The sequence below is a fragment of the Bombus flavifrons genome, chromosome 15 (assembly GCF_040668555.2).
Source record: "Bombus flavifrons isolate JBK064 chromosome 15, iyBomFlav1_principal, whole genome shotgun sequence".
In the NCBI taxonomy this organism is placed as follows: Eukaryota; Metazoa; Arthropoda; class Insecta; order Hymenoptera; family Apidae; genus Bombus; species Bombus flavifrons.
Genome location: NC_138456.1, coordinates 9,517,027 through 9,529,227, shown reverse-complemented (window position 1 = coordinate 9,529,227; position 12,201 = coordinate 9,517,027). Strand labels below are relative to the sequence as shown.

Here is a 12,201-nt window from a genome sequence, read left to right as displayed (position 1 = left end):
GTAGCTAGGATTGTGCTATACCGATTCATCTGCCAATTTGATATTAAAAAGTAAGAATACCATGAAGTTAATTGAGAATTAATTCTACGCGTTTCAAAGACGATTTTCTCCGAAATGAAGCTAGAAATGAGATAATTTTATTCCATACTTTTGATTTATTCTTGCATAAACGATCATCTTCTGCCTGTATAATACTTTTGACCTCATTATATGTAATGAAGGTACTTTAAAGTATACCACTTTCGTTAAAATCCTGTTATAAACTAAATGTGTTTAGAATCCTGATAGTACTTAGGAGTACATGCTACTGCTATGAAGGAACTTCTACGAAGTTCTCATTTCTTGGAAGGAAGTTCTATTCTCTTGATATCCGTGCACTCAGTGCTAGCATGTCTGGCATATGCGCAGGTGAAGTATATATTTTGAAGTATCTGATTTGAACAAGACAGTAAAATATATGAATCGCACAGTTCAAGATGCAAAGTGTCGAAATTTAATAGAGAATTGAATAAAGTTTAGTAATTGAGTGAATTTCAATTACTAAATTTTGGTTAAAATACGAGATTGGTAGAATCACGAAACTATTGCTGAACGAAAGTAATTAAAATTATATAAATTAGAGTGCTACATAAACTACTAAATTTTCTTATAGATTAATTCTGGTAACATTAAATGTCTATTAATTCTTTGAGTTACACTTTGACAACACGAAATAAATACACGTAATAAACAAAATAGTGCAAACTAATTTTAACTTAAAGAATAATAATCTCTTTGACGTGCAGATAACAGCGTATTGTTTTTTCCTTATATATAATATTTTCACTGAGAAAGGGATCGTTGCAGCAAAATTTTACTCCCAACGTTCCGAAATCATCGAACTCACAAGCATTGATTTATCTCTCCTATTTACATTCTTCGCCTTACAGGAAACCGGTAGAAGATACCGATAAAAGCTCACCGCTCTTCCTTCACCTCTCATGAAATACTCTTCGTCTCAAACATAGTTCCACAAGGAAAACCAAACATCAATGGAAACCAATTTCTCTTTTACTCTGGAGCTTTGAAATTTACTGCCTTTCTTTCACCAACTTTCGACCTTTTTATCCCCATAAAACACCCCTCCATATTAAAGAGAATCAAAGTGAAGACATTCGATCACTTTTCTCCACTTTCAAAATTTATATCGGCATATCCGTTAAAACTTTATTGACGCTTGATGTCGTAAAACGACTTACAAAGTAAGATGAAAAAATAGGCGAATTTACATAAGTTAATTATCATCACTTGGAATGAATTCGAGCAGTAAAAGAAAATTTTGTAACGCGTAACTGCAATGACTACAAAAACTACACACACTTATTCACCAACGAAGCATTATTTTAGCAAATCTTGCATATCATTTTCACAGTATCGATTTATTTCTAGTCGCATAAAACTACTATTATTTGCCTAATTGTTTACGGTCATACGAAGGTACTATTAATTACTTAATGTTTTATAAACATATGAACGTACTACCAAATGACGTGGAATTTAATATACTTGAACCTAATTAATCGGTATATGTATGCTACAATAAATACAATGGTGCATACCTTTCGTAACCACTGTACATACGCTCTGCGTATCTTCAAAATCGGATAATTTTTCGAATTTCCGATTTGAGGACCTTCCCTCCCTTCCACGCACGTCCTAAGGGAATTACACCGTGAAACCTTAAAATTCTCAATTACTTTTTTCAAAAATTCTCAACGTGTACGAAACTTTTATTTTTCCAGGAGCCTCCATACAGCTTCTAAGGCTAGATGTGCCGAAGATGGCGGACCCAAGATGGGAGAAGGTGATACTAAAATGCGAGTACGATCTGGGCGGTGAGGATTTGTATTCCGTGAAATGGTACAAGGATGGGGCTGAGTTCTTCAGGTTCATGCCAGGCTCGAGACCTCCTGGCCGTAATTTCTCCGTTGATGGAATATACGTTGACGTGAACAAGAGCGACAGCAAACAGGTGACGCTGTTGGGACAGGCGAACAATCGAAGAGGTTCGTAGAGAAACGCGATTTGTCCCGTTTGCTCGATTTAACGATCGTTGTTCGTGCGTACTCGACGAGGCTTTTGCTTGTGCGATCGTAGTCTGAGGGGAAATTCACGAGCATCTGAGGATCGATGGATTTCGAGGAAAGGGGTGTATCAGGTGAATCATGCGCGACGATCGACTGTCGAGGGTTTGTCGAGCGAGAGGTCGTGAAGCTGTAGCATCGAAAGCAGCGCAATTTACCAAGAAATTATGCGGTTTAATGTGCACCGAGTGTTGATAAATTGTTAACTGCTGCGGGGAGTGTTTCGAGCTGAATTGAATGTCGACGAGGTTGCGCGTTTCAGGTTCTGTATTGGTTTGCGCAGTTCAATGCAAGTAAGAGTAGAATGCCCTATCGCATTCTTAATTCGATTCTTAATTTTCCTGAGAGGTTTGAAGCATCCTGCGTTTGGATATTATCTGGATCCTTTTGTAGAATTAAAGCAATATTGTTAGTGAAATTGAAAAAATTGTTTGGTATAATAATAATTGAGATTGGTGATAAAACAAGCGAAATTTTAAAAACAGATCTTGGTAGTTTCTGTAAGATATTTAATTTTATGAAAATCTTTTACAAGGAAAATTTAAGAAAAAGAATGTAAAATATAGAATCGTAAGTTTTTCTCTTTAACTCTAATAAATTTCATTATCAGTCCTAATATATCTTTTCTTCCGACTTTTCAACTCATTAAACTCGCATACATCTCTCCCATCATCTTTTATCCATTTATCATACAGGCTAAATTATTGAATTTGTATTTCTGGCTTTACATTTAATTACCTTTAGCCGTTCAGACACCTAGAACTCACGTTTCCCATCATTTTTTTACGTCCATTTAAGTTTTTCATCCAAAATACAATAAGAAACGCGAATAATAAGAAATAATCTGCACTATTATATTCCTCAATCTTGCAATTAACTATCTTCATTCCCTCAAACAGTGAAAATTCATCTTCTTCCTTTTATCCTCATAACAAACTGCAATACTTTTCCGTAATGTCTAAGCAAACGTGAAACAGGAGAAACAAATCTTCTTGAAACTCGATTTTTTCGCAATCTTAGATTAAAATCGAAACAGTAATTCTGCGAGATCTTACGAAACTTCAGGCGATGAAAGTTAACGGGCTGTCTGAAATTTCACTTAAATAACCAACGAACTTTCCTCGTCGCGAATGAAACTGGCCCCTATTAAATTTCTATTCCCGCCCATTTTTCACTGGTCTACGAGGATCCACGTTCTTCCACCATCCTTACGCTTGCTATTAGGTTTCTAATCTTCAAGGTGCTTGCATTCGAGCTTTCAAAGTAGTCCGCGTAACTTTCTTAATTCATTATAATCGAAAAGGCTGATCTTGTGATGAATTTCCACGGCGCGATGCCTTATTCTTTTCTATTTAGCTTCGTTCGTCGACGATGCTTTTCTAGAACAACGTTTCCCGACGTTTTGCAAATCTTGTTACTTAAATTTAAGAAAAAGGTGTATTTAATCGAGCGAAGAAAATTGAATTAACCCTTTGTTCTCTGACTCACTAAAGTAATAAAAGCTACTCCAGAAAACATGTTTTTTAGGACTTGAACTTGTACACGTCTCACCTGTATTTTTATTGCCCTCTTATCGCTCTTTCATTAAAACAAAAAGATTATTTTAAAATATTTGAAAATTGATTCTGTTCGTACAATAATATCTTGTTTGCTTTGTAATTTATCAAGCTATAGAATGTAAAAATCTATGGATCCATCCTCTCTCGAATATTTAATTCAGCACAGATTAAACACTTAAAGGCTTAAAAATAGATTTTTCAGAATATTGTAATTTAACTATATCCAGATTTAATTGTCGAAAATTTGTCTAATAAAATTTCGTTCGAAACAAAATTGTAATTCAAAATAACCATATTGATTTCCCAGAAAACATTTTGTAACTGCCTCGAGGGTCACGTTCCACCGATTGGAAATCCAAATAAAATCTGAAGTATGCTTTTCGAATCAGTCTCGCAAAAAAAGCACGAGTTCGTGTTTTAGCTCGTCGATGGGGCAACGGCAACGATCGAACGTTTCCTTAAAAGGAATTAGAGCGTGTTGTAAGCCGTGAAAGAGGAAACTGACAGCATGGTAATTTTGTCTGCGCTAAGGCTTTTTTAAGAGTGGTGCTGTCGAGAAATGCTTGGGAGTGATTCGTTTCATCTAGATATTGTTCGTATGGATTCGACGCGAAGAAAGGTTTTGGATAGGGCTGATCGATAGAGAGGCTGTGTAAAAGAAATTTTTGAAGTTATGAATTATGCGGAAATATATATTTTTTGAGCGATGACATAGAGTATTTGAAAACAACTTCTTTCTGATTTTATATGAAAGAAAGAAAGTGTAATACCGTATCATAATAATCACTTGATATCTCGAGATAAACGAAGGTATAGAAAGTGAGAAAATAATTCTGTTTCTTTTTCCATTTCAAAGCACTGGCTCGTCATTTCAATATTATTCCGTAATTGTTTAATATTCTTGAATTAATCCTGTTGCATTTCCCATCTTTGTGGAAATATCATACGAATACATAAAATGTCATATTGTGTTAAAAATAAGTAGGTCGAAACAATAGCAAGACATATTGTAATATTTGAGAAAGAAGTTAATTTTCATGGTAATGAAGTATTGTTAATTCGATACAGCAAAGAGCAACAGATTAATTCGATTTATTCCTTTAAATATCCTCTTTAACTGTTATTCAGGGAATCAGGATCTTAACAGAGAATGCAAATTTTGTTCAATTTAAAAGCTCATTAATTAAACACGCGTTAATCGGTAGGACATCAGTGAATCCATTCGATACGAGCAGAGAATACAATTTATTCGAATTTTTTACCTGTGCATATGATTATTATACGTTTTATTAAACGTTTTAATCATTGTTCGTACATTGTTGTTATATAAATGCAGTTGGATTCGTTATCAGTCACGAATGGATTATAAGCTTTGTTTTTCCCTCAATATCCATTATGTGTATTATTTTACTCTTGTTTTATTGATTCCATATCGACAGGAATTTTCTGTCATGAAATCTACATCCGAAAAATGTTCATGTCATTTAAAATAGGTTAAAAGTCATTCTTTCCAATACTTTAGTAACAGAAACTACCTATATTATCTCTTCGGTTCTCAATTATTCCTCTTCTTTTATATTCAACGAATATTTAATTCGTAAATGCATATAATATTTGTATTCGATATCTCTCCAAAAAGTGGCTCGAAAAATATTTTTCCGATATTCGAAAAAAATATTTTTGTGCTACTGGGGTAGGTTATACTTTTTTGAGTTTCCAAGGTTGCTTTTACTTTTCGAGGAATAGGATTTATTCATAAGAAAAAGATTCAGCAAAATTGACCAAGATGAAGGTACGAAGATGCTCCAGTCACCAATGTATTAATCGAATAAAATAAAGTAAAGAACAGCGATGTAACAAAGTAATTTACACGACAGGTAAGGTGAACCTCATGGGATCGTACGGTTGCGAGGTGTCCTCGGAGGGGCCCAGTTTTCTTACGATCTACGGCGAGGCAAACATGAGCGTTGCTATTCCGCCAAAGGAACGACCCAGTCTGCGCGGTCTTCGACCGTCTTACGAAGTGGGTGAGACACTCCAAGCGGAATGCAGTTCCGCGGCCAGCTACCCTCCAGCCCAGCTCGTCTTTATCCTCAACGGGAAAGAGGTAAGAGAAAGAAAGAGTTTTATGAGAATGTACGAGTATTAGAGCCTGGAGAGACATTTCGTTGCCATCCGTGAACTTCAGAATTCCTGATTGTAGTCGGCCTGAAAAAACGACTCGCTCGAGGCGCACTTCTTTTTCCTCAACTCCCTTCCGCGATTCTGATTTTTCCCTCATGTGTCTTTTCGCTTGTGGGTTCGTTTATCTAGTTCAACGCTTTAACAGTGGATTCTGTTGAATTTCTTCACATATTAAAAATTGGATAATTATCGATTTAATTATAATACAATTTAGTACCATTCATATAATTCAATTAATTTTTATTTCTTTCTCTTCGTTCGTTTAATTTAAAGTTTTGGAAGTTTCGATTCCACTCTATTTCACTTAATATCACATTGTTAAGCATTCGACCTTTCAACGTGGATCATAATTTAGACCTTCGATTCTTCATCCAAACGAAATTTTGCATCCTCGAGAACAAGCTGTCGTCATCCTTCTTACAAATTCTGGCTCGATTTAACCCGCTGAGAACCGCTGAATTTTCTTGACACTGTTATGAACGAGCACTTGCCCTGTTTCTAGCGATTTAACACACTGCATGTCGTGTATAAACATTTATTATCTGTAAAACAGCGCGAGGTACGTGCGGTCCGTTTGATCGCACGATATCCAATGTGAAATACGGTGCAGTCTATCCTAATGTATCGCCTAGACCAGATATACGAAGAAAGGTGCTCTCAGGCGATTCTCTGATCTCAATGTTTATCGTTGCCTTGATAAACGATCGTCTGTGACGATAAATATGATTCCGTCCCACTTTGTTTTAAAGAATCGTTCTTGTATCGAGTTGGTCGATGTTTCGCATTGCTTGTTTCAATATTAGAACTGTCCTAATTGCGTTCTCCTTTTTCAAAAGATTCTCTAGCCATTAAACGAACGGGTTTTCTGAAGTATGTTTGTTTTAAATGTTTGATTAAGTATTTTTGTAAGTACTAAAAGTACGAAAACGTGTCTCGGACGAAAGTTCGATTTGATGGAGGAAACTTAACGAGATATTTTGATTTTTCTTTTATATTCTCATTTAAACAGATTTCAATGTCAATGTAGCTTTCTTAAATGGAATTAAGATACCTGGATCGAAAAATTTAGTTTAAAGGGTATTTTAACTCTAATCTCGCAAGACTTATCATATGAAGAACAAGGAAAAGAAATAATACCTAAATATAGAAAATAAATGATAATATTACGTATTGAAGGATGAATTTTTAGAAAAAATACAGGTAATGGGTATGCATGGATATTTAATCTGTTTTTTCTTAATTGGAGAATTTTTTGTATAAAAATGGAAACAGTATTTATTCAAGTGGAATTATTTTAATTGAAAACAATGATGAATATTGAATTCTTTTAATTGAGAGACGATATACAGAAACGATACTGAATTATTTTTGAATTAAGGATTGAACAATCGTTTCATGAATTTTTACTTATTTTAAATCGGGAATAACAACTCGGCTCCGGATGCTCAAACATTTCTGAGAAATTTCAAAATGCAAAAATGTCAGGACTAGATACAATGTACGCAAAACTATATAAAATATTTAGTGGATGTGACAAGTATATAAACAGTTATATATATATATAACAGTTATGTAATAAAATAAATATATCGATTTACATAAAAACATTAATTTTCATAAACGTCTATAATCCGATAATATTGTACATCAATCTGTAATATTGCTAAGTGATCAGGAACACGATTAAATTGATCAAAAAAATTGATAGATTTTGATTGAGGCGTAGAAACTTGCAAACGTAGAAACTTTCCCAGTTGGAATGGTCTCTCGAAATTGACGGTGTCGTAAACGCAACAACGTAAAACAACGAGCGTTGAACTGGAATGGGGTGAGGATTGAGAGTAAAAAGTCCTGGAAATTAAGAGAACGCGCGATGCTTTTGAATTGCAAATTCAACGCTAGCGAAGGATATAAAATCATGGGAACCGCTTAAAAGGTGCTCGTTTAGTGTTCTCGCGACCGCGCCCCTTTATTCAGGCCCCTTAAAAAGTTGGTCGTGGTGGGGCATGGAGAAATTAAAACCGTCAGTTTAGACTCGAGCATACTTTTAAAGTTGCTTACTGTGCATTCAGCTGCTGTTTTCGCTTTAAAAAAAAAAAAAAAAATAACAGACGGAAAGCTGCACTATTAAATTTGCCTCAACCATCAGCCGAGAAAGTCAGTTCAGTTAGATGGTCGGTTAACGTCTTGCGTATTGCGATGGTGTTTTAAGAGCTGTTATTAATAGAAGACGGATTTTTATGAAAATTGATATTTGTATGCACGCAACTAAAGACACAGGACTTAAATAGAAATTTGTTTTATCTACTAAGAATTATGACAAACACTCTACTTTGGATATTTTATATTCTTTTGTATATTATGTGCATTCTATGCATTTTTGCGTCTTCAAATTTCCCATAAATGCTTAAAAACTTGCATTCTAAATATTCATTTCTTTTCCCTGCATTATAACATTCTGATAGAGAATTATTCAACGATATTTTTAAACAATTAATCATCCTGTTGAAATTATGATAACCGTATCCAGCTTAATTTTATCTATTAATCTGTATCAATGGTTCTTATTAATTAATTCCTATCAATTTAAATTAACATTTAAAATGGCTCGTGTCTAAACTGCGCATTAATAATCCATTAAACCCATGCATCCCCTAATTGATCAAATTTCTCCAGTCATCCAAATACGTTATCTTAACGTCCCTCCATTAACCAGAAAATTTAGTGCAGAGTTCTCTAGTATACTCGCCATTCATCTCTCCACTCTTGCATGAAATTTCACCTCGAAAGACAAGGATCATCTCACTACCATCTCACTCTCACTATCACCCTCTGTCATCAACAGGTGAACAAAGTGTTGACCAGAGAATTGCCAAGCTCAGCCTCCTCAGAGGATAACATCGTATCCTCGACGCGACTAGGGCTGACTCTACGCCTGGAACGACACCATTTCCCCGGAGGAACTTTGAATCTCAGCTGTCAGTCCACTTTGCCAGGGATCATGGACGCGAGGGCGCTTGAGAGAACGGAAACCGCAACGTTGGCCGCCAGCAATCAACGACTGGCGCAAGAACCGCCTAGATCCGGATGCATCGTAAACCTTCCATCCCTGTTCGTCATGACCTGCTGTTTCTTACTGCGATCCTTTAATCACGGTATATTAGCATTTTCTTATGTTTAACCTACGACCAGTTGGAAATCGCCACTGGAGCTCGTTCGATCGTTCTGGGATCACTTTGTTCGGTAATGTTGCTTTACAGGCTTGGGTATACTCTGATTGAAATATAAATAAAAATATTGTATCGTTTTAGATGCTTTATTAGTTTTATTTTGGAATTAATTAAATGTTTAAAAGTAACATAAGAATTATTTTGTGCCAAAATTCGATAATTGTATGTTTTATGTTTTAGTCAATTCTTTCAAACAAAAGTATAAACAATTTGGATTTTAATATAAAATTGAATTTTAAATGGCATGTGTTTGAAACTCATGTGGTACAACTTATATAATATATATAACAAGATTTGCATTCAGAGTAATTTTATATCTAATTATATTTTAATAATACGTATTTGAAAAATTATGAAATAATCGGTTCTCGAATGTTTTATTTACATAAAACATATTCACGACTATCAATCGAATATGCCCAAGCTTGTTGCCTCTCAAATATCGAAAGAAGCCAAAAGATCTAACTTTTCTTCACTGCTAGTGTGTGATTTCGTTTCTCCTGCGGAAGTACTCGTTGATATTTCGCGCGAGCAGTTTTTAAGAAATTTCCTTAATTTTTCAATGCAACTGAAGACTAAAAAAAATTAGATTTCATTAGCCTTTTTAAATTTTAAGCCGATATTAGCCAGGAAAGCGAGTTTTTTTTAATTCTTCGCTATCACTGTGAAATTCATCGTATTTCAGAAAATTGCTCGCATTAGACGTCTTCTCGGTCACATTCGCGGGCAAAACTTTTTTCTTAACTTTTCACCGACAAAGAGAAAATCTTACAAAGAAAAGAAGAGACAAAATTACTGTTGCTAGGCTTTTTGAATTCGTTTGTTAGGCGAAAATTAGCCTCGAAACGAATTTTTTCTTCACTGCCACCATGAAATTTCGTTGCTCATGCAGAAAAGACTCTTGTTAAAGATAATTCCACGAGAGAATTTTACGTACGCGCATGTAATATGTTAATATACGTGTGAATAAATGCATAGGATGAATAAAGTACGTGAAGTATATGATTCAAGTATATCGATGGTCATGTAGAGGAGATGGAAAGCAAAAATGAAAAAGCTCTATAGCAATATAATTTAATTGAAACAGCGAGTCGTTTACGCGAGACGCGACATTGTACATAGTGTATGATTGTGAATTAGATTTACGACGGTGTGTAATTAAAAAAAAAAAAGGGAGGGTGGGTCGGGGTAAACACGGTGAAAGTAAGCAGGAGAATTCATTAGGATCTCGATGAGGATGGAGTGATATCACAATCACGCGACGTGTGATTCGTTTTACGAATATTAAAAAATAAAGCGAGAAAGTGATTGGTATCGAACGACAAAAGGCATAAATTTGAATCGATTGGCGGTTGAAGTATAGGGTGATTCACGTTTATGGCGTTCGGGATAATTGAACTGTTCTTTTTTTTCTCTTGGATCTCTCGACGCATCCTTTTTGGTGGCGTACAAGAATTTATATATACATACATAAATATATTATATATATACATATACGTATATGTATACACGATGATGAATTCGTCATATTTACGTTTTATTGTAATTTTACATGATCCATATCTGATCGTTATGACATTTCAAACAATAAAGAGAAACGTCAGGCAGAATTTTGTTCATGTTCTTTTACTTTGAAACCTTCCTTTCTAGAATTTGAGAATCAGGTAAGATTGCCATTCGACATTAAAATTTTTTAATATTCCACATATTTGTATATCGTATATCGTAATTTAATGTTATTTTAATTTAGGTTTAAGAAATTTTTATATTTTTGGACGCTATCGCACAATTGTACTAATAAAATTTTATAAATCACGAATCATCTTATTGTCCTATTTGATATAAAATTGAGAAAGGGAATTCTATAATTTAAATAACTTACAATTCGTCGATTTAATAATATATTAATTGATAAATTATTGTGCAAGAGTGTACTGTAGCGTGTATATATGCATATACTTTAATATACAATACACAAAGGATTATGAAAGTGGAGTTATGAGTACTGTATATGAGTATTGTAACGTAAACCATAAATTACATCGGTTACTAGGTTTGGCTATTCCCATAAACCTTCCTATCTCTTCCTCCAATCATAATCCGAGCCCTTAGAACCCTTACGTAACATTAATTCACTCAATATTTTACGTAAGTGCTTAAATACACCTCCAAGTGTTACATGGGTCCGTTATCTGCATCTTATACTACGATTGCGTACGTATAAAATACAGTTCCTGTTAAGTTTCATAATCTTATCACTTAACACAATCGTAAATTCGCGCTAGGCTCACTAATGTTTAAAAGTCTTCCAATTATAATTACTGTTATCTTCCCGTTCTGTCACTTTTTATTCCTTTAGCTTCACCCTTTCAGTAGATACTATCATCTAAAATAAATACTCTGTCTTTTATTATTTTTCTTTAAAATTGCCACACGATTCCCTAATACATTATTTTTCTCCTTAAGAATTTCATTTCTTCCTTTTTCTCCCGTTTTTAGTCATTCTTAAACATATTTGATACTATATCAAGTCTTCCATTAAAACTGTCATCTAAACTCTTAAAATATTACTTTCCCCTCTCAGAAATAATGTTCTCTACCTTTCTTCCCTTTTCTTAATAATTTTCTGAAATATCCGACATTACACCGACTATTCCATTAAGATTGTCACCAAATCCTTTAAAAATTTATTTTCCTTTCCTTACTTCCCATCTCTGTCCACAAAATATTTCATAAAAAGTTGACGTTTTCCATAAAAATTGTTACTTCTTCCAGAACCTTCTTCTTCCATCTTTATCACTTCTTCTTCAAACTTGTCGTTATTAACTCCATACGATGTATAAACTATCAGGACCCGTGATTGTTACTCTTTAAAAATTTATTAAACTCATTATTATTACATATTAACTACATAACTATCAGATAAACTATACATAATACATCAGATAATACTATACATAAGATCCACGTAAGACAGTTTCTTCTAAAACCGTGCCAGGCTTCTCGCAGCATGTCGTTGTTTTAATCAATGTGAAGCATCGGTCTTTCTCATTTCAAAAAACTAATAGAAGGCATATTTTCGCAAAAAGAAAAAGAAATTGATAC

General features: G+C 34.2%; 1 protein-coding gene across 1 annotated transcript in view; it reads left to right on the top strand.

Annotated features, from left to right (window-relative positions):
• Positions 1 to 10,706, top strand: part of LOC138187660 (uncharacterized) — a 92,137-nt gene extending 81,431 nt beyond the window's left edge. Inside the window, exons 2-4 of the mRNA XM_069128653.1 lie at positions 1,782 to 2,045; positions 5,560 to 5,789; positions 8,712 to 10,706. Coding sequence (XP_068984754.1) covers positions 1,782 to 2,045; positions 5,560 to 5,789; positions 8,712 to 9,047 — 830 coding nt within the window. The 3' untranslated portion in view covers positions 9,048 to 10,706. The remainder of the gene's footprint in view (positions 1 to 1,781; positions 2,046 to 5,559; positions 5,790 to 8,711) is intronic.
• Positions 10,707 to 12,201: the final 1,495 nt, after the last annotated feature.